The sequence below is a fragment of the Rana temporaria genome, chromosome 13, assembly GCF_905171775.1.
Source record: "Rana temporaria chromosome 13, aRanTem1.1, whole genome shotgun sequence".
Lineage (NCBI taxonomy): Eukaryota > Metazoa > Chordata > Amphibia > Anura > Ranidae > Rana > Rana temporaria.
In genome coordinates, this window is record NC_053501.1 from 41,157,952 (window position 1) to 41,181,585 (window position 23,634).

The 23,634-nt window shown below is 45.8% G+C and overlaps 1 protein-coding gene across 1 annotated transcript; it reads right to left on the minus strand.

Annotated features, from left to right (window-relative positions):
* Window positions 1-9,871: 9,871 nt before the first annotated feature.
* LOC120920304 (acyl-coenzyme A thioesterase 1-like) lies at window positions 9,872-22,215 on the minus strand. Its single transcript, XM_040332303.1, has 3 exons — window positions 21,585-22,215; window positions 18,812-19,014; window positions 9,872-10,638 (listed from the first exon to the last, which is right to left on the minus strand). The coding sequence occupies exons 1-3, from the start codon at window positions 22,135-22,137 to the stop codon at window positions 10,039-10,041; spliced, it is 1,356 nt and encodes a 451-aa protein (XP_040188237.1). The 5' UTR covers window positions 22,138-22,215; the 3' UTR covers window positions 9,872-10,038.
* Between the last annotated feature and the right edge of the window lie 1,419 nt (window positions 22,216-23,634).

Consider the following 23,634-nt stretch of genomic DNA (forward strand, 5'->3'; position numbering starts at 1 on the left):
TGTCTGGTGAGGATACCGGTGTTTCGTCCGATTTGGTGACCTGTCAGAATTTGTAACGGAATTGACGTTGCGTCGCCGCCATCTTGCTACACCCCGCACTTGTCCACAGTAAAGATACAGTGAGAAGGCAGCAAGCGGACATTTTGTTACACCCACCAGGGTCACTCATTTCACACTTATTTTTAACAGTTAACTCAGTTTATATAGTGAAATACAGTATTTAAAAATCTGGCAGACAGCTTAGATGTTGAACTTTAAAAGCAGCAGCAAGCCTGGTGATCTCACAGGTTTGCTAATCTCAGACATCCCAACCTGCAAACACTAATTTCAGGGAGGTGACTCTGGCCTTACCAATGCCAATAAAATGCAGCCTCACCAGTGCCCATGGAATACATACTTGCCAACAGTCCCGATTTTCCATGGACAATCCCGATTTTGGGACCCTCGTCCTGATCGGAGACCGTCCCGATTAAAATCCCGGGATTTTGCTTTTGTCCCAGTTTCGGCGCTGCAGCTGTGTCTGGCTCCAAAAAAATGGCAGCCGTCGCCGCGGTGTGATCTCTTTCTGGGCTAGTAGGTTCTTTCCCCTTGTGTTCAGTGGAGAGGGGAGGGGCCTCCGATCCGTACAGCCAATTAATCAGCTTCTCTCTTCACAATTCTCTTGCCGGTGTGTTGTCATATTCTGCTCCCTATCGCAGAATGCTACGAAAGTGGCGTTGCCGGAAACTGCGCATGCGCGATGCGTTCCAACCGCAAGTGCGATGCGTTCCAGAAGATTTACGACACTACCCACCAGTGAACCCATCAGAATATGTCACGGAAGTGACAAACCACAGACGGAGCAGGGGATGGGGGAAAGAGAGAGCATTACTTGCCCTATATACATACATACATACATATACAAAATAAAAAATCTGGGGAAAATTAATATCAAATCCAACAAATGTAATCTAGTCTGGCGGTAAAACAGCATTTTGTTTATTTTAAAATACATAATATAGGCTACTGTGACAGAGCAAAAACACAATACAAGTATACTGGAACAACCATATTATGTATTTTAAAATAAACAAAATGCTGTTTTACCGCCAGACTAGATTACATTTGTTGGATTTGATATTAATTATCACCACATTTTTTATTTTGTATATGTGTGTATGTATATAGGGCAAGTGGAGGTGACCCCCGTCCTCGGCCCGTCACCTGGGAGAGGGCAAGTAATGCTCTCTCCCAAAAGGCCCCCCCCCCCCCTGCTCCGTCTATGGTTTGTCACTTCTGTGGTGGGTAGTGTCGTAAATCTTCTGGAACGTATCGCACTTGCGGTTGAAACGCATCGCGCATGCGCAGTTGGCCGCAACGTCACTTCCGTAGCATTCTGCGATAGGGAGCAGAATATGACAACACACCGGCAGAACCTCCACTTTAATTGCCATTTTAACCTGTGTGTGCCACCTTCTGTGTCTGTACCAATGCCAAACATTCCAGGGTATGTAAACTTTTGATCAGGGCCATTTGGGTAGTTTCTGTTGTCATTATGATCTAAAAAGAGTAAACACGGTTGATTGATAATAAATAGCTTCAGCCAAACACTAACCATGAGTGAAATTAATGTTTTTGTGTTATCATTCATATTCTCAAAAAAATGGCCAAGAAACCATAAATTCACAGTACACATACCTCCCAAATGTCCCTGATTTTGAGGGACTGTCCCTGGAGCAATGTCCCTCTGTCCCTCATTCTCCTCATTTGTCCCTCATTTTTGGTCTGATCCATATAGATGTATATAAAATGCACTTTTTATCTATCAAAACGTGTTTCCCAGTGCTAAACCTTTCATCTGATTTCTAAATTGTAATTTGTAAATTCCCAAAGCCAATATAAAGGAATAGTAGTGGTAAAAAAGAACTTGTGGGTTTAACCAATCTTATTTTTTTGTACAATTCTCCTTTAAGGGGGCGTGGCAAGGGGTGTGTCCTATGCCTGCATACTTTTGCTGATAGGTGTCCCTCATTCCCATCTCAGAAAGTTGGGAGGTATGCAGTGCAGTACAGTGTGTGTGTGTGTGTGGTTCTAAGGAATTTTCTCGCAAAAAATACTAACTTAAACTTGTAAACAAAAGGTTTCAGAAAAAGCCCGATCTTTAGGTGGTTAAAAAAAAAAATTGTCAGACTCAATGGACTGCTCTGTCTTTTTTCTGCTGTCACATATCTATGGCCCAGATTCAAGAAGCAATTGCGTCTGCGTAACCATAGTTACGCAGCGCAATTGCTTACTTGCGCCGGCGTTTCGAATGCTCCTGATTCAGGAACCTCGTTACGCCGACGGCAGCCTAAGATATGACTAGCATAAGGCTCTTATGCCAGTCATATCGTAGGCTGCATTCTTACGTTGGCCGCTAGGGGGCGTTCCCGTTGTGGTCAGCATATAGTATGCAAATTGCATACTAACGCCGATTCACAACCCTACGCGAGCCCTGCGTACGCAGTTTACGTTGTTTGCGTACGTCGGTTTTTGCGTAAGGCTGCCCCTGCCATTAGCAGGGGCAGCCAATGCTACATATACAGACAATTCTTTCACCGCTCCAGGTGAGCCTCGTAGATCATCAAGGGTTGTTGAACCACCAGGGTGCTGGCAATGCTGATTGTAGCACATGAACGAAAAAACTCTGGATAGCCGCACTCCAAGATAACTTAAAATAAAGTTGGTCTTTTTATTTTCAAATGCACATGCAGACACCGCAAACAACAGGTACAGAAATGGCCGACGCGTTTCACGCTGCAATTCAGCGCTTAGTCATGGCCATGACTAAGCGCTGGATTGCAGACCAAAAGACCAACTTTATTTTAAGTTATCTTGGAGTGCGGCTATCCAGAGTTTTTTCGTTCATGTGCTACAATGCTACATATACCCGTCGTTCCCGCGTCGCGTCTTTGAAAAAATACGTCGTTTGCGTAAGTGAATCGTGAATGGCGCTGGACGCCATTCACGTTCACTTTGAAGCAAATGACGTCCTTGCGACGTCATTTACCGCAATGCACGTCGGGAAAGTTTCCCGACGGAGCATGCGCACTACGCTCGGCGTGGGAACGCGCCTAATTTAAATGATCCACGCCCCCTACGGGATCATTTAAATTACGCGCCCTTACGCCGAGCAGTTTTCTGGAGCGCACACGCAATTTACGGAGCTACTGCTCCGTGAATCAAGCGTAGCGCAGGAAATTTACGGAGGCGCAGTGTTAAAACGGTACACTGCGCCTCCGTAAGAAAGGGGCAAGTCGTACCTGAATCTGGGCCACTGTTTCTAAATCAATAGCTCATTTAGTCAGAACTTTTGATCGCTGCCAAGTAAGACTATTGGTCTCTTGGTCATGAGTTTTGTAAGTAAAATTCAAAGCCAAAACTAGCAGCCTATACTTATATAAAAGTCTTCTTTTTCCAGACAGCGTCCTCAACTGACCATGTTTGCAACATCCTGATCTCTTGCAAACCCAGAGCTTACATGTATTATCTCTGTTGTAAATGGCTTCTTTACTATTTAAATATCTGCTGTTCCTGCTCTCTCATTTATGAAAGGGACTGATGTAAATGGTTTAATGTGCATCTAATTCATTTGAGCTGCAACACTTAAAGTGATTGTAAACACATCGGCCCATATTCTCTGTAAAAATCCGTGGGCTGCGCTTAGGGCACTTACACTCCGCTGTCCCAACTTACAGGAGCAAGTGTTGTATTCCCCAAACACTTGCTCCGTAAGTTGGGATGGCGGAGTGTAAATGCCCCGGCGTAGCCTGGCGGATCTCCAAGGGGGCGGCTTGTATTCAAATTAAGCGCGCCCCCGATTCTAATGAACTGCGCATGCGCCGGGCTTCAAAAAGCCCAGTGCGCATGCTCCAGTTCTCGGCGGAAAACGTCAATGACGCGACGTGTGCGTCATTGACGTAAAGTCGTATTCAAGAACGACTTACGGAAACGACGTACCCGACGAAAAAACACGACGCTGACCCGACGCCATCCGTAACATGGCCTACGTGGGACTTGCGGAAATTTTATCCTCATATAGCAGGACTAAATTTCTGCTTACGCAAACGACGTTAGCGACGGTTACGCGACGCAAACTCGTTCGGGAATCGGCGTAGAAGGATCATTTGCATACGCAAATGAGTCCTTCACGTAAATGCCATCTAGCGGCGGCCGGCGTCATTACATTTAAGATCCGCCAGTGTAAGTGACTTACAGATGGCGGATCTTAAGTGTATCTATGCGAAAATGATTCTAAGAATCAGTCGCATAGATACACGGGCCAAAAAAGGGAGATACGATGGAGTATCCTGAGATACTCCATCGTAACTTCTATGAGAATATGGCCCATCATACTTACCTCCACAGTGCAGTTCGGTTTGCACAGTGTGGCTCCGATCACCGTCTTCTGGGGTCCCCCCGGCTGCTCTCACATAGGTAAACCCCCTGGGAGAAGCGCCCTCCCTGGGGGTCACCTTGCGGGGCGCGCTCCCGAGTCCAGCATTTGCCTGCATAGACACAGAATGCCAGACTCGGCCCCGACCCACGTCATTGGGTTTGATTGACAGCAGCGGGAGCCAATGGCTGCTCTGCTATCAATCTATCCAATCAAGGGCAGAGAACCCCAGGAAGAGCATGTCTCCGCTGAGGGAACAACAAAGGGCTCAGGTGAGTAAAACGGGGGATCTGGGGGGCCGGTCACTCTCAGAAGTTTTTTCACCTTAATGCTCTAAGGTGAAAAAAGATGAGGGTTTACAACCCCATTAATTGAAACTCTAGAAATGGGACTTACCTTATTTTTGAAAATGTATTAAAGGGGTTGTAAAGGTTTGTGTTTTTTCAACTTAATGCATCCTATGCATTAAGGTGAAAAACACCTGGCAATGACGACCCCCCAGCCCCCCCATTTTACTTACCTGAGCCCGTTCGCCTGCTGTGCGCATCCCCCGGCATCCTCTTCTCCTCGGCATTTATTGGATAGATTGATAGCAGCGCAGCCATTGGCTCGCATGGGTCCTTGTTTGACTGAAGCTGATCTCACTAATGGCTTCTGTCGAACGAGCTTGCTGGAAAAACCAGCATCCAATGGCTGCAAGCGCTGACCGCTGTTGATCTGGCAGGGGGGGCGGCCCCCTTGACAGAACACATTAGCTCAGTGCTGTACTAAAATTGCACTGGTCGTACAGCAACCTCTTCCAGAGCTCCTCAGTTTTTTGTTAAGCCCCCAAAAAAAACTTGCTGTGTGTACCAGGCTTTAAGACCCATACATACAGGCTGAATATTGGCCAAAATCAGCCAGTACAGTTGATACTAGACATGTGCATGACGGAAACATTTGTTTCATTTTGATTCATTAATCTAGTCATTTAGTTTAAGCCGCACTAGTGTGAACGAAGCTCAATATATTTACTATATGGAACAGATTTACTACAAGGTCTCAAATGACATGGCTCCCTAAATCATCACGGACTGTGGAAAATTTAGCATTTCATTTGGAAATCAAGGTCCCAGAGTTTGGAGGAAGAGTGGCGAGGCACAGAATCCAAGTTGCATGAGATCCAGGGGTCAAGTCCTGGGGAAAAAAGTGTGGGAACTCCCACCCAAAAAATGCATAATTACTAAACCGCATGTTTTTTTTTCCCGATCCACTGTACTTTAGAAGCAAGTTATTTCTAAATCCCACGATAACTTGCGGCAGACCTTCACAATGTCTCCTGGGAACAATGACAAAAGCTCCCAGGAGACATTGCGGCATCGAGACTGTGACGGAATACCCGCACACTACCCGATAAATCCATATACAGGAAGCGGGCATTAACGTAAAGGATTACTAAGGTTCGCCTGCCCCTGACAGTGACTCGAGCTGGGCATCGCCGTTTAGTGAAGGATTGGCTCGGGTGGCTCGGCTGCTCTAGTCCTGCAAAGGGAACTGAGTTCCTGCTGTGAAAAAAGTGCAGGAACTCCGTTCCCACAGGACTTGAGCCCTGACGAGATCCCGTGTGAAGTTTCCACAGTCGGTTATGATTTGGGGAGCCATGTCTTCTGCTGGTGTTGGTCCACTGTATTTCATCAAGTCTGCTGACCAGACTCTGCTGACCAGCTTTATGGAAATGCTGATTTAATTTTCCGGCTTGACTTGGCACCTGTCCACACTGCCAAAAGTACCAATACCTGGTTTAAAGATCATGGTATCACTGTGCTTGCCTGATCTAAACCCTATGAAGAATATCTGTGGGGTATTGTCAAGAAGATGAAAGACACCAGACCCAACAATGCAGATGAACCAAAAGCAACCTGGTCTTTCACAATGCCTCACCAGTGCCACCGGCTAATTGCCTCCATGCCACGCCAAAATGATGTAGTAATTCATGCAAAAGAAGCCCCGACCACGTATTGAGTGCATAGTACTATACTGTACATGGACATACTTTTCCGTATGCCCATATTTATGTATTAAAGCGGAGTTCCGACAATTTTTTTTTTTTTTCTAAAGTCAGCAGCTACAGATACTGCAGCTGCTGACTTTTAAAATAAGGACACTTACCTGTCCAGGGCGGCACAATGTCCACAATGTCGGCACCCGAAGCCGATCTAACGCTCGGCTCTCGGGTGCTGCCAACCACCATCTTCGGTAAGGTAATCAGGAAGTGAAGCCTTGAGGCTTTACTTCCTGGTTCCCTACTGTGCATGCGTGACTCACACTGCACAATCTCACTGTCCCTGCGGTCTTCTGGGACCTGTGTGTCTCCCAGAAGACAGCGAGGACGACGGAGAAGGTGCCTGGAAGTGGCGTAGATACCCGCGGGTGGCTCAGGTATCTATGCCCAGAAGTGGGAGCAAAAGCGGAAGTTACATTTTTGGGTGGAACTCCGCTTTAAGAATCCCTTTTTCTAATCATGTAATATTCAAATTTTCTGAGACATGCTTCTGAGAAATGCTTGCAATACATCACTCTGTGTGTAACGCATCGATATAAAATATATGAGTTTCACATGTTGAATTGCATTACTGAAATAAATTAACTTTTTGATTATATTCTAATTTTATGAGCCATTTTTAAGAGAGGACTGATAAAAAAAAGAAGCACATTCATAAAATAGTGTGCAAAGGGGGGAACTAAAGCGCTGGCCAATACTATCAACGTGAGGAATAAAGTTGTGAAAACAATGGTGTGAGTAAAATAATAAAATAATAAATGCAGCTCAAATCTAAAATGTACTAACGACAAAAAATCGTTAGTACATGGGATCGTGTTTAAACACTTTTATCTGGACGCACAAGTTTATTGTTGACTATTTTGGGACATTTTATATTTCTATTTTATTTATCCTTTGTAACACAGGACACTTTGACAGTGACGCAAACAAAAATGAACCAAAGTGATTTGAGTGATTATGGTATCTTCATTCAGAACTTAATTCATTCATTAATTGGCTTATTCCCCTTCATTGGGGATCTTATATATTTATACTATTGTTTGTATATGCACCATTCACCAATTTTTGCGCTCATCATCCAACCACATTCATAAAATAGACACTAGAAAAAAGATGAGTTGCGCTAGGAGTCGCAACTTAATGCGAAAATAATATAAATAAATAAATGCATAAATGAATAAATGAATAAAGTGCTAGTGCAAAAAATAGCAAAAAAAAGGGATGATGCCCAAACAGTCATGGGAAAAACCTTTCGGGGTAATTACAACAATCTGCTATTTGGGACCAAACGCTTAGAAAACTTTGTTAGTCCATTAGAATTGCATACTAATCAATTGTTAGGCAGTCCAAAATGAGAGGGGAAATCAACAGCAGAACCCCAAAACATATGAATGTCCAAATAGATGGGCAAAAAACAGTTGCAGAGTAATAAAATGATCCAAATATTGAACAGCCTCTGGTCTCTGGTCAGAAGAAACATATATTCCCACCGAGAGGTAAGTAAGGGTGTGCTCTTACCAGATCCACGATCATAAAAAGTGTGTCGATCCACTCAGGTCATGGAGAAAACTCGGTCACAGCTGACAGGCAGAATATCCTCTCCAATGTGTTTAACGGCTCCACGTCCATCCGGCGAACCAGGGGAAGAAATAGGCTCAGAATGTGAAGTACCGTCAAATATTTATTAAAAATTGTGCAACATATACACAGCGGTACATATAATTTAAAATTGCCGGCTAAAACAAGCAAACAGATACAAATAGATACAAATAAAAAACGTGTGCCCTTTGACAACGCCATCTGTGGTGAAATCGATCAGGGCGGAGCCACGCACCGAACGTCATTGCGTTTTACGTGACCCCGGATGCACGGGCGCACGTTTTTTATTTGTATCTGTTTGCTTGTTTTAGCCGGCAATTTTAAATTATATGTACCGCTGTGTATATGTTGCACAATTTTTAATAAATATTTGACGGTACTTCACATTCTGAGCCTATTTCTTCCCCTGGTTCGCCGGATGGACGTGGAGCCGTTAAACACATTGGAGAGGATATTCTGCCTGTCAGCTGTGACCGAGTTTTCTCCATGACCTGAGTGGATCGACACACTTTTTATGATCGTGGATCTGGTAAGAGCACACCCTTACTTACCTCTCGGTGGGAATATATGTTTCTTCTGACCAGAGACCAGAGGCTGTTCAATATTTGGATCATTTTATTACTCTGCAACTGTTTTTTGCCCATCTATTTGGACATTCATATGTTTTGGGGTTCTGCTGTTGATTTCCCCTCTCATTTTGGACTGCCTAACAATTGATTAGTATGCAATTCTAATGGACTAACAAAGTTTTCTAAGCGTTTGGTCCCAAATAGCAGATTGTTGTAATTACCCCGAAAGGTTTTTCCCATGACTGTTTGGGCATCATCCCTTTTTTTTGCTATTTTTTGCACTAGCACTTTATTCATTTATTCATTTATGCATTTATTTATTTATATTATTTTCGCATTAAGTTGCGACTCCTAGCGCAACTCATCTTTTTTCTTTTTACTTTTTGCGTGTATATCACATGTTTAGCGTTGCTGCTGGAATTACTCACTATTTATTTATTCACTTATCCATTTGAAATTCATTTATATTCATTCTCCTAGCGCGAGGAAAACCCCCCCCTCTTTCCATAAAATAGACACTAAAGAAATAAAAAAAAATATTTATTGTGAAAATAATTTTTCTCTGATATTATATACTTTATGTATTCACTATTGGAAGATAATGAACTTTATTTTAAACATGAGATTTGCACATATAACATGTCACAAACGATGACCGACAGGCACCCGCGTTCGCTCGTGACAGAGCGAGAACCGGGATCTGTGTGTGTAAACACACAAATCTCGGTTCTTTCGGGGAGAGGAGACTGATCGTGTGTTCATACAATGTTTGAACACTGATCTCTCTCTCTGTCCCTAGTAAGTCCCCTCACCCCTACAGTTAGAACACAATGAGGGAAAGCAGTAGGGTTGTCTCGATACTACCGTGTTTCCCCGAAAATAAGACCTACCCCGAAAATAAGACCTAGCATTATTTTACAGGAGGGCTGCAATATAAGCCCTAACCCGAAAATAAGCCCTAGTTTAAAATGCTTGTAAACTCCTATAATCCACTCTATTACAGTATTATATAATGTACAATGTGTGTGTTTCTGTAATATAAATGCCAGGAAGAGATCTCCGGCGGGTCACAGAAGCGCAGAGTGGCGCTATAATGAAGGTATTTGGCACAATTATATTACAGAAACCACACATTGTACATTATATAATACTGTAATAGAGTGGATTATAGGATTTTACAAGCATTTTAACTCAGTTCACACTGCGGATTCCTGTCAGGCAGGGGGGAGAAGGGGAGAGAAGGGGGGGGCACATTACATGGTAAGACCTACCCTGAAAATAAGCCCTACTGTGTCTTTTATTGCCAAAATTAATATAAGACCCGGACTACTGTAGTTTACATTAATTAGGCACATACGGCTGTCAGAATACAATATCCACAACAATAGTATTATGATATCATTCCTACAATATCTTCATAGTTTGCTTGAGGGGCTTTCACGATCTAAGTGTTTTCGGAAGAAAGCCTGAATTCTCTGCCAGGAATCCACTTGTGCAACACTGTGTGCTTTTGGCTCCCCTCCCCAAACACATACAAGACCAACAATCTTATGCATTGAGGCTTTACATAGTGAGAAATAAGGTGGTTCAATATAATGTCCAGCTTTAGGATAGTACACAACCTCTGGCTTTTCTTTCCCGTGCTCTTCCAAAAGATTGCAGGCTGTCTGGGCATGAAAGTCGCTTTTCCAGTTCCGGTCGTCTTCTCCCACGATAAAGAGAAACTTGCAATCTGCTTTACCAACAGGAATAAGGCTCCGACGATTCGGTTCTTCTAGTGGATTGTACATAATGTCCCTGATATCTCCAAATCCTGGCTGTGGGAATTTAATCTTTTGTCGGTCAAAGCCAATGGCAGGCAATGTGATGTCTTTGTAGTGAAGGTCTGCCCCAACATTGGCCACAGATCCATTTACAACAGCTGCTGCAGTTATACCTTTAAGAAAGGAAGCCATAGAAAGCACCAAATCTCCACCTTTAGAATGACCAAGAAGACCTATTCCTGGACCTTTAACCTGAAGTAGAAAGAAAGAGATTGCTCTATCAGCTTACTATCATGAGAGAGAGAGAGAAAAGGTTTATACATAGATCTATACACACATTATATATACATATCCACACACGGCTCAAAATTTCAAATCCTGAGCTACTAGCCAGGTCTTAAGAGTTACTCGCCACCAATTGCCCCGCCCAACCCTACCCTGTCCCGCCCCTAAACACACCCTCGTAAATGATCTCATGAAATGACACTGTTAAATGTCTTATGCAGAATTAAGTTACAAAAATTAATAACATCAACAACTTTAATATAAAGCATATTTCATTGATCTGACTGTGATAAATAAAGTAAGGATAAATATGATTGGCTATTATAGGTACCATACACATTATTACTGCCTTCATAAGTAAATATGCGCCATGTACAGAGTACAAGGCTGAGGAGTGCGGTACCTACAGAGTGCAGGGCAGGGGCGTTGCTAGGTGGCAAAAAGACCAGGGGCTTCAGCCCAAAGCCGGCCTGGGGGGGGGGGGGGGGGGGGCGGTGGAGTGGTACAGCGCAGGGTGACCTAATGTGCCTGTCATAGAGATTTAGCCAGAGGAGGCTCAGGAGCAGAGGAGAGCCGCCGAACCGAGCCGGGATGTGGTGTGGCACGGAAGGCGGCATTGTAATTCGTAAAATTCCAATACCTATGATTTAATAGTTATTTATTTATTTCAAATTTTCTTGTTGTAGTTGTTTCAGTTGTTGTTTTAGTAGGTTTTTTTTTTCAGTTATAACGTAACTATTACTAAACTATTAAGTTATAGGTATTGGAATGTCCTTTCAAATTTGGCTATTAGAGGACGTAACGAATACGAATACCGTATTTATCGGCGTATACCGCGCACTATTTTGCCCTTAAAATCAGGGCAAAATCGTGGGTGTGCGATATACGCCGATACCCGCTTTCCCGCCATGAGTTTGAATACTGCGCCCGCATATAGCGAGCGCAGTACACTCGTGAATCTTCGGGCAGTCTCGGCGCCTCTCGTACTGACGTCCTGAGCAGTATTCAAAGTCGTGGCGGGAAACGAGCGGGAGGACGCCGCCGATGGACGCCGACCTGCCGAAGATGGACACCGGACCCGCCGAAGATGGACACCGGACCCGCCGAAGATGGACACCGGACCCGCCGAAGATGGACACCGGACCCGCCGAAGATGGACACCGGACCCGCCGAAGATGGACACCCGACCCGCCGAAGACGGACGCCGGACCCGCCGAAGAGCACACCCGAAGCCGCAGAAGGACGCCGGACCCGACGAGGCCGCAGATGGACGCCGCGCAAGACATCAAAACTGTAAGTACAGGGAGCTACGGTGGCTCAACGCGATTGGCACTGCGCTGACAAGCCATTCACCTCTGCAGCTAGGGGTTCGGGTACTGGTCTCGGCTACATGTGAATTGAGTTTGGTGGTCTCAGCCCGGCTCCCGGTGGGTGTGCTATGCGAGGTAAGCCTGCGCTTAGTACGCCCACCCCCCTCCCACAAAAACCACCACACCTACACACGCACTCATAATTGGGTTAACATGCACGCACTTTGACCACGCGGTCTCTAAAAAGAGAGGCGAAGGACTAACAGGGCTGGTTGAGCGGGCTAATCCTCTCACTCTCTTATAGGGAGTCCCTCTGCCCCGTTCAAAGCGGAGCAGGTAGGGCGGGCTGTGTGGGAGGACCCCCTCACACACCCGCCATTGCCACCTGGGGCATGGAGAAAGGTGGCAGATTGCCTCTGGGGGAGGCCTGCCTACTCCCAACTCCTGCAGTCCGGCTCCTCTCTCGAGTACACGCACAAAAATACACTTTAAAAAAAAAAAAAAAACTGTAAGTACAAAAAAAAATAAAAATCTTTTTTTCCCCACAGGATTGGGGGCCACTTTGGGGGTGCGCGGTATACGCCAGATAAATACCGCGATAAATACGGTACATCTGAAGTTACGAATTATCCAAACTAATGCCGTAACTAAACGAATGGAACATAATTAATGATAATAATAATAATAATAATAATAATAATAAAACAACAACAATAAAAAAATGTTTTATTATTAATAATAATAATACTACATTCCATTTGTTTAGATGTGGCATTCGTTATTTCCGATAATTTGTAACTTTGGATAAATTCGTATTCGCTACGTTGACTAACAGCCAAATTTGAAAGGAAATTCCAATACCTATAATTTAATAGTTATTTCGAATTTTCATTCTTTCAAATTTTCGGATTTTCTTGTAGTAGTTTCAGTTGTTTCAGTTGTTGTCGTTTCAGTTGCTGTCATCATGCAACAACCTGCCATATGTTCTGTATTCATGTTACTTTTCCTCAGACAGATTATGGCCAATATTAAACCTTAGGTTTTTTCGTTTGGATACAGTGTCGCACGACCGCGCAATTGTCAGTTGAAGCGGCGCAGTGCTAAATTGTAAAAAGTGCTCTGGTCAGGAAAGGGGGGGGGGGATCTTCCGGGGCTGAAGCACTTAAAATAACAAACATGTCATAGTTACCTGCTCTGTGCAAAGGTTTTGCACAGAGCAGCCCTGATCCTCCTCTTTTCGTGTTCCCCGACTCTCTCTTTGGGGAGTGCCCCTGGAATATTGATATGGTCAGTTAAGTAGCAGAGGGGTTGTTAATCAGTTTCAGCTACTTTGGGGTTAAAGCAGAGTTCCTCCGGGGTAAAAATTTTAAATTAATTTTGAATTAAGTCAGCAGTAACAAATACTGTAGCTGATGACTTAATATAAGGAGACTTGCCTGTCCTGGGAGCCTGCGATGTCAGCACCCGAAGCCGACCCGTCCCTCAGCTCCCGGTGCCAGCATCATTACTAAGGGAAACAGGAAGTGAAGCCTAATGCTGCGTACACGCGGTCGGAATTTCCGACAACAAATGTTCGATGTGAGCTTGTCGTCGGGAAAATCCGACCGTGTGTATGCTCCATCGAACATTTGCTGCGGGAATTTCCGACAACAAATGTTTGAGAACTGGTTCTCAATTTTGCCAACAACGAAAGTTGTTGTCGGAAATTCCGATCGTCTGTAGCCAGCTCCGACGCTCAAAAATCCTACGCATGCTCGCAATCAATTCAACGTCCAGGCGGAATTGAGTGGCTGCTCTCAATGAACGGCCAGTGAGATGTCTTGTCAATTTCGCCTGGAGGTAAGTAGGACCTAATTTATTGAACGCCTTAAAAACTAAAATTAAAACCTTGAATCTGATCTGCTGCCCCACAGGCAGCCAATGAAGGGCTGCCTGATGCCCAGAGGTTGGGCAGTGGCCTCTCAGATTGAGGGCTAACCTTACCGCTTGATTCTGGACTTTCTGTAGGCGTTTGATCTGGTAGTGAGGTAAACCAGCCAGCAGCCCGTTACAGTAGTCCAGATGCGGAAGGATAAGAGCGTGCACCACAGCGATCCTGGCCTGATCAGTCAGATAGGGCAGAAAGCGGTGAAGCAGCCGCATTTTAAAGTGGCACACAATACACGGATGTTGATTGATTGAAACATTCAATCCGCTAGAATAGTACATCTATAGGGGGAAAACGGGGGGGGGGGGGGAGATTTTGGTAGTAATAATAAATAATTAGTAAGATCTGAACTCCAATAGGGGTATATATATATATATATATATATATATATATATATATATATATATATATATATATATATATATATATATATATATATATATATATATATATATATATATATATATATATATATATATATATATATATATATATATATATATATATATATATATATATATATATATAAACCTATAGCAGTCCCTACCTATCTGACGGCCACTGGGTGAGAAATGGCAAGACAGGCTGGATACATCAAGATGGTTTTAAAACCATCTCAAGTGAAAAAGTTGTAGCGTAAAACTTAAAGTGGAGGTTCACCCACAAATGTTAATTTTTAACCTAGGGGAATCGGCTATTTTTTTTTTTAAATCGAAGCTGTACTTACCGTTTTAGAGAGCGATATTCTCTGCCGCTTCCGGGTATGGGCTGCGGGAATGGGCGTTCCTATTTTGATTGACAGTCTTCCGACGGTCGCATCCATCGCGTCACGATTTTCCGAAAGTAGCCCAACGTCGGTGCGCAGGCGCCGTATAGAGACCCGCACCAATGTTCAGCTTCTTTCGGCTACTCGTGACGCGATGTATGCGACCGTCGGAAGCCTGTCAATCAAAATAGGAACGCCCAGTCCCGCAGCCCATACCCGGAAGCGGCGGAGAAGATCGCTCTCTAAAACGGTAAGTACGGCTTCGATTTTAAAAAAACTACCCGATTCCCCTAGACAAAATGAGCATCAATCTAAGGTTAAAAAATTTTTTTTAGGGTCAACTCCCGCTTTAAAACTGAATAGGGTATAACCAGGAGAATTACCGAAGGGCTTGTGTCATTGATGTAATATCTATTGGAAGTGATCAGAAACATTTGCCAAGTATATTGCAGACAGTAGTGGATAAGATAGACAGTGCAGGAGACATTAAGAAAGTACATACCACCAAGAAAGCCGTAGTGAACACTGCAGTAGGGAAGTCCGTGGGTAAAATGATTACCTAACAGCAGGGCTGCACAGCAAAGCCTTAAATGTGTGTCCCGGTCACGTGTGCGGCGTGAACTTCCGCATTACGTGACCTGGCCAAAACACAGACGCTCGCCTCCCACACAGCCAGTGTAGTGTCACATTCCGCTCCCCAACAGATTGCTCCGGAAGTGACGTTCCATCGCCTCCATCTTGCTACACCCCACACCATTGCACAGTAATGATAGTGTGTGAAGGGGCCAAGCGGACATCTTGTTTTACCCACTGGAGTTTTAGACTTCGCAGTTTTTTTCAACACAAAACGGAGCTTATATGTTTAAATACAGTGTTTGTAAATCCGACGGACTGTTTATATGTTAAATGTGAAAATCAGAGGTGTTTTGTCACATTAGCCACCTTGTAAGGTCAGCAGGTTTGCTGCTACTTTAAAAATGTAACATCTAAACAGTCCGTCGGATTTACAAATACTGTATTTAAGCATATAAGCTCCGTTCTGTGTTGAAAATAACTGTGAAATCTAAAACTCCAGTGGGTGTAACAAGATGTCCGCTTGCCCCCTTCTCACTCGATCATTACTGTGCAATAGTGTGGGGTGTAGCAAGATGGCGGCGACAAAACGTCACTTCCGGAGCATTCTGTGATAGGGAGCCGAATGTGACAAGACACCAGCCGTCCATAGGACGTCAGTAACAGACGTGGCAGAGAGGTCAGCTCAGCGGGAACGAGCGCCTATTGGAGGGAGATAATGCAACCAGCTCCACCTAGTGGCACCAGTACAACGTGCCGACGAACGGCAGGCAGTAAGGTGAAAAAGGCTGGCAATGCCAAAAAGGAAGAAGGTGGTCACAAAAATCCACTCCCAACCGCAGAGCACAAGAAACACCATGCTCCGCGGTTACCTGGCCGCACATCCCCATCCAAAGTGCCCAAAAACAGTCCAAATAACGGCAAAAGTGTGTACCCCAACATACATTTTCTTTTTGGGTACAGTGTACTTGTCAGTTAAAGTAACGCAGTGCCATATCGCAAAAAAAATCGCCTGTCAGGAAGGGGGCGGGGGGGGGGGTAAACCTTCCGGAGCTGGATTGGTCAAAGTATAATTTCACCTTTTTAGAAAAAAAATATAAATGCACATTTTTTGCAGGTAAAATAATGTGCATTTATTTTTTTCTTTTGGAGCGTTTTAAATCATTGCACCAATAATCAGAGAATCGCTGGTGCCATGAAGGTTTCCTTCAAATCTGTCAATATATCTGTATAACAATACATCCCATACAGGCAGGCAGATACAGACAGAAAAGTCAATTAATTACCACGGTGCTCCACAGCGCCATGGTAGTTCACTGAGAATATCAAGCCAACAACCGCAAAGGATGTTGGGGGCTTGTAGTTCATTCACAAAGAAAAAAGCAATGACGCACGGACGCGCTGATTTTAAAAAGCGACAGCTAGTACAGAAAAATTCTTCCCGTTCTTCTGCCACAAGGAGGGGGGGGGGGGGTAGCGGGCGCAGCACTGGGAACATGTTACCTGTTCCACCCTAAAAATGGGTGAAACAGGTAACATGTTCCAAAGGTGAACTTTTAAAGAAAAGGTGACAATCTCTTGCTAAAAAAAGGTTCTTAGCCTGAAAAAAACAACAACAAAAAAAAACAAATGCATCCACCATATTTAAGGACTAGTAAGCTGAAAACATACGCATTGTTTTGGGGTTTGGATACGTTTTGAGGCTTTTCTGTGACCAGGTTGCTGTTGGACTCCACTCCACATTGCTTTTTTGGAGACAGAAGACCCGTTCTACATTAACCTCCCTGGCGGTATGATTCTTTCAGAAAAAAGGTGCTGAAAGCGGTACAATTATTTGCAAGGAAATTTGGTGATTTGTACTGTAGGCCTGTAATTCTTAGGAATAACTCACTTAAATCTGACCAAACAAGAGTCTAGTAGGCATCCCGGGTATGATTTAAAAAAAAAAAAAAAATTATAAATTATAATATAATAAATAATTATAAATAATTATAACAAATAATAATATAATTATAATAAAAATTATTCAATAATGTAATCAACTCAAAATCACTGAAATTTGCTCAGTTGCAGAATTGTTGCTGTCATTACTTTTATTTTTTTATGACGAATTTCCCCACAAATCGCTATCGCACAATTCTGCAAGTGATTATAATTTATTATCGCTGTTTTCTAGCTGCTCTAAAACCATTTTTGACATAAAGGGACACTTTTGGTTGCTATGGACAATCTACAGTTTTCAGGCAGAAAGAACAGTTTTTATTATATAAAAGTACATGTAGGGCACTGGGCAGACCACTAGGGACAAAGGGGGTGTGTATTTTTTTTACATACAGTACTGTAATCTATAGGATTAAAGTATACTGTATGTAAGGTGTTTGTTTACGTTTTTGAATTTGGCGCCGTTCTCTGCTCCCGTGCGTCGTAACGTCGCAGGGAACGGAGATCGGCGGCACAGGAAGACGCTGTGTGAATCGAGCGAGGTCCTGTTCGCTCACACAGCGCGGTGGCATCGCTGGATTCAGGGACAAGGTAAGTAAACACAGTCTGTGGATCCAGCGAGGCAAGCCCGAGTCTGACTCGGGGTTACCGATCCTAGCACAAAAATCTAACCCAGAGTCAGACTCTGGGATACCGCCAGGGGGGTTCAAAAAAATATCTATCAAGAGCACAGATGTACTCCCAGAGCCAGGAGACTACAGGCCTGACTGATAAAATCAAGGCATACCTTAAGGAAACAAAACCCCTCACTTTGACATTTTATTTAGAGGCTATTTGACAGGCTTGCTTTTAGTGCCCTCCCATAAACCCAGTTGGGCTTTAATCTGGAATATAAGGCACAGAAAGGCCAAAAGGTGCCAATAGCATCCTGTCAGAAAGGCTGGCACCGTAGCGCATTTCAGATTCTCTGTACCACAATCTGCCCTTTCATGACTACATTGCAAGTGCTTATGCGGGTAGACTAGGTGCAAACTTGGGACAGACCAATCATCCAGCTTGGTCTGATCAGTATGCACTCCACATCCGTGGGCCATAGGACGCAGTAAATACAGCTTGAATGAAAGTATAGTCAACTACCTGTCTTTATCCATCAAAACCTAAATCTCTAGGAACATTTAGGGTACTTTCACACTGGGGCCACAGCGCTAGTTTTAGCTGCGCTTTACCGTTGTTTAGCAGCGCTTTTCGGCCGCTAGCGGGGCTCGTTTACCCCCACTAGTGGCCGAAGCGTTAAAAGCGCCCATGTTGTGGCACTTCGGAGGCGCTCCCCATGCATTCCAATGCGCAGGGGCGGTTTAGGAACGTTGTATGCTCCCAAAGATGCGGTTTACAAAACTTTTTTCCGGTCCTGCAAGCGCACCACCCCAGTGTGAAAGCACTCAGGCTTTTATAAGGGGAGGCAAATTTCAGGCGCTTTATAGGCAATTTTTTTTAGTGCCTGAAAACCGCCTTCAGTGTGAAATATTACAACTTCAGTTCAAACCAACAGTTAGCCAAGATGGCATTTACAAACGTCTTGTGGAAAACATTTCACAATATATAAACACCTCCTACGACGCTCACCTTAGGATGCTGCAGCATGTAATTCACCGCTTCTTCAAAGTACTCCAAGCGAAAATCTTTAATTTGCTTTGGGAGATCTTCATAGTTGTAGTACGCCAATGCCATCGTGGCAAACCCTCTATTGGCTAATAGGCTTGCTTTATATTCCAGGAGTCCACCGCCTGTCCCTTGAATTTCGATCACTCCGGGAAATGGTCCGGGTCCTGCGGGCATAATTCACACACATTACTATACCTGAAATGGGACCTCTTTCACTGTACTAGCCAAAACAAATGTACATAAAAGTAATTTTAAGGCAATGCAACATATTTTCACCACAATGCTGCATGAAGCCAGTCCATAGAAAGTCGGTGAAAAACACAGTGTGGTTAAACTTCCTGCATTTACACACAGAAGTTCTATCCCTTTGATCCAAGTGTAGCGGCCTGCTCCTGTTGGGCTGACGCTGCTCTAAATTTAGGGCAAGTCTGAGAGTTAGTTTACTCAGACATGTGTGATTTTCAGCAAATTTGGCCTCTGTTCCAGCCATGGCTGTGCTGTGAGTGACCACTATTGTTCGCCTGGGGTGGTGTTATCACTTGGTGTCAGGAAAACTTGTCAGAAGTGATTCATGCTGATAGCAGAGGAACAAAGCAGCAGATGGAAATGACACATAGTGCTCTTAAAGCGGAGTTCCACCCAAAAGTTGAACTTCCACTTTAAGCACTCCTCGCCCCCTGACAAGTCCCACTAAAACTAAGGTACACACTCCCCCCCATTTGGCGTGTCTTTTTTTTGGGGGGGGGGTGTACCTTACTTTTAGTGGGATTTTCTGTCCTGCTTCCTCTTTTTGGCCACCTAGGCGACTCCTTCTCTCGCCCTAGGCGGCCTCCCCTGCCAGTGATCTTCTGGGACACAACACAGGTCCCAGAAGATCGGCAGGCCAATAGCAGAGCGCGCGCCCGGTCGTGAAGCCTTAAGCTGTCACGGTCAGGTGCCCACAGTTGCTAGGACGGCGCCGAGGAGAGGAGCAAGCCTCCGGGCGGCCGCATCGCTGGACCGTGGGACAGGTAAGTATCGGTTTATTAAAAGTCAGCAGCTATGCTTTTTGTAGCTGTTGACTTTTAATAAACTAAAAAAACAGGGGGAACTCCGCTTTAACTACTTGCCTACCGAGCACTTTCCCCCCCTTCCTGCCCAGGCCAATTTTTAGCGCTGTCACGCTATGAATGACAATTGCTCAGTCATGCAACGCTGTACCCATATGACATTTTTATAATTATTTTATCAACCACTGGGTTTTTTTTTTTTTTGCTAAGCAAACAAAAAAAGACCGTAAATTAAAAAAAAGTTTTCATAGTTTGTTATAAAATTTTATAACAGGTAATTTTTCTCCTTCACCGATGTGTGCTGATAGGTGGCACTGCTTAGCAGTACTGATATGCACTGGTGGGCACTGCTTAGCAGCAGTGATGGTCCGTGTGTGGGACCCATGTCCCGTTTACACAAGCCGGTATCTTTTTTTTTTTTTTCCTCACGCTGAAAAAAAAAAAAGAAAAAAAAAACGATTACCGACTTCTGTTTACATCACATGATCCGCTGTCATTGGCTGACAGCTGATCACGTGGTAAGGTTTTCGGTATCGGCCCCTTACTCTGATCTGTGAGTTTCATGGACTCGCTGATCACACAGGAGGAGCACAGGCAGCACATGCATGGGAGAACGTACATGGATGCCCTCCCAGCAATTCAGGCCCACGCTGTGGCCGTCTTTCGGCTATAGCGCAAGCGGGAAGAGGTTATTGAGATAAGTACACACTATAGAGGGATATGCTTTGTTCATATTTCATGTCTCAAAGTCCACAGATGGTGAGAAGGATTTTACACTTACAGGTGACCCTGTACTCCACTTTATACTTCCCACCTCAAAGTGCTGTGTAAGATGAGACTGCATGAGGTGCCCACTGTACAAGAGAGACCTCCTCTGTACACTGATCTGATCGCCCCCCCACGTCACACCCGGTGACCCCCGATGGTCCCCCCCAATGTCACAACCGGTGCCCCCGATGGTCCCCACCAATGTCACAACCGTTGCCCCCCAATGGTCCCCCCCACGTCACACCCGGTGACCCCGATGGTCCCCTCCAATGTCACAACGGGTGACCCCCGATGGTCCCCACCAATGTCACACCCGGTGCCCCCGATGGTCCCCACCAATGTCACACCCGGTGCCCCCGATGGTCCCCACCAATGTCACAACCGGTGCCCCCGATGGTCCCCCCCCAATTTCACAACCAGTGCCCCCAATGGTCCCCCCCCCCCAATGTCACAACAGGTGCCCCCAATGCTCCCCCCCTGATGTCATAACAGGTGCCCCCGATGGTCCCCACCAATGTCACAACTGGTGCCCCCGATGGTGACCCTGATCCCCTGTCCTGGTGACCTCAGTCTGAAAATTCTTCCACAACACACCCAGTGACCCCAATGTCACACTTTGTGACCCCCAATCCCCACATCACACCCAGTGACCCCCATCCCCCCCAGTGACTCCGGTCCCCTGTCCTGGAGACCCCAGTCTGAAAATTCTTCTACAACACACCCAGTGACCCCCGATCCCCACAATGTCACACCCAGTGACTCCGGTCACATGTCATGGTGACCTAGATTGCCTGTTGCACCTGGTGACCCCGATCCCCCCACATCACACTGTGTCCTCTGCCCCCTGTCCCGGTGACCCCAATCCCTCTATGTCCCACCCGGTGACCCCGATCGCCCAATGTCCTGGGGTCACTCACCAGGCGGTATGAAGAGAGTGGCCCGCACTCTGCCCTCCCTCACCGGGATCCTGCGGACTCCTTCCCCCAGGAAGCTCCTCTCCTGGACGGCAGTGCTGAGCACATCTCCGGCCGGCTCCTGGTGGAGGGAGAAGCGGACAGTCAGGGGGATCCGCACGTCCTTCTTCACAAACCTCCTCAAACCATTCCGGGGCTCCAGAGCCCACAGGGGCCCCTCCGCTTCTACTCCGGAGAACGTGCCGCCCTCCAGCGCCGGGCTCCGGCTCAGATCCAGCTCCCCTCCGCTCCCGGCTCGGTACCGGCCCAGGGAAGTGAACGATTCCCCGCCTTCATCGGTCAGCTCGGTGCGGACAGACACCTCCTGCCCGGGGATCAGCCCGATCACCTCCAACCGGAGAGGATCATCGAACAGGCAGCGCTCCGGGGACACCCGCAACTCTACAGAGCCGGACATTGAGCGCCGAGCCTGGGAGAGATCAGAGCCGGACACGGAGCGCCTGAACCGGAGGAGGCCGGCGGAGGGCTTGAGAAGAGAGCGGCACATACACTGCATGACAGCGGACAGATCCTGGGGGCGGGGCAGACAGGGGATACATACAGGGAATGACAGCGGACTGCTCACGTGGGCGGGGCTTCACTTGAAAGCAGGTGTCCTGTTGGAAAGCAAGGTTTCTGATAGAACACAAGCTTTCTAGGGGTGGGGCTTTATTAGGGGGCGGATGGAGGTGGCACCAGGCGACACATACATTGCACATAAGCGGTCTAATGTAGGGGCGTGGCTTCACTGGGGACATGGTTTACTCTGAGAGCGGGCTTGGGTAGGGGCGGGGCTTCCCTAGGGGCGGAGAAAGTTGACACCAGGCGACACATACACTGCATGTGACAGTGGGCTGGTCCAGGGGCGGGGCTTCGCTGGGGGCGGAGAACTCGGGTTATATGAGGTCTAGCTCTGTTAGCAAAATGTCCTCTGGATCAGTGATTGACCTTCCATACTTGTCTATCATAGCAGTTTTCAAGGTTTTCTGCACACATCTTACACTGAGCATTCTTTGCTAGAAATTATTTGAAAGTATAACTAAAGGCGACACTTCCTTTTCCGTTTTGGATAGAGCGGAGAGCGATAAAAACAGGGGCGGCCTGTACATTAATGGCGCACAGTCGCCACCCCCCTATCCATGCGTCCGGCCTCTTTCAGGAGGCCAGGCTCATGGATTCCATTGCAACAGGGTGTTTTTTTTTTTTTTTTTTTTAGAAGCGTCTGATTGGAGCCACAGGCTCTAATAAGCTTCAAAATAGGGTGGTCTTGAGGCACAGAGAAGGGGAACAGAGCCCATCCAAGTGTGTTATAACAGCAAATGAATATTCGCTTTTGTAACACTGATCCTCCTCCCAGCTAATCAGGAAGCGTGTTTTGAGACCTGTCACCTAATTTGCTGAAAGGACAGGGGATGCTATTGGACACCTAGGAGAAGGGGAGGAGATGCACGGCCGCCAAGATAGAGGAAGGGAGGAGATGCCTGCTGCAGATACCCGCCGCCTAGATGGGGTAAGACGGTGGGGGGTTTGAGGTGCCATTTGAGGTTTGACTGGCTTGCTTTCCGATTTTGAATATGGGTCAGGGCATGACAGATGGTAAAAAGACAAGTTATAGGGTTATAACACTCTAAAATGAAAAAATAAATAGAAAAACAGTTGTAGCGCCTGTGTACTTTATGGTACCGGTGCTAGTCAAATTTAAGGGTAAGATCAGAGTGTAGTTAGACTCTGATCCAGATTGTTAAGTGCAAAACAGGGTCTCTACCTCAGCTTGGCTGTGCTGTGGGCTTATTCTGTTGTACTTGGGTGTTCTTCCAGCAACGGTGCTGCAGGTGGCAGTGGTGGAGTCAAGGCTTTGGGTGCTCTTTCCCAGCAGCCAATCAGGAGGGTTTGACCTTGCTGTGCATGCTGGGGAGGGGTATTTATGGGGCAGGCGGCATTGGTTCTGGGGCTTCTTCGTCCAGTGTGGCACCCACCTTTAGAGTGGCCACATCACGGCGCCCTGGCGCTATGG

Coding starts and splice junctions, on each gene's coding strand:
- LOC120920304 (XM_040332303.1), bottom strand. CDS start 22,137: ATGCAGTGTATGTGCCGCTCTCTTCTCAAGCCCTCCGCCGGCCTCCTC. Junction 19,015..21,584: donor CACTCTCTTCATACCGCCTG/GTGAGTGACCCC, acceptor TTATGCCCGCAG/GACCCGGACCATTTCCCGGA. Junction 10,639..18,811: donor ACATGCTGCAGCATCCTAAG/GTGAGCGTCGTA, acceptor TTTCTACTTCAG/GTTAAAGGTCCAGGAATAGG.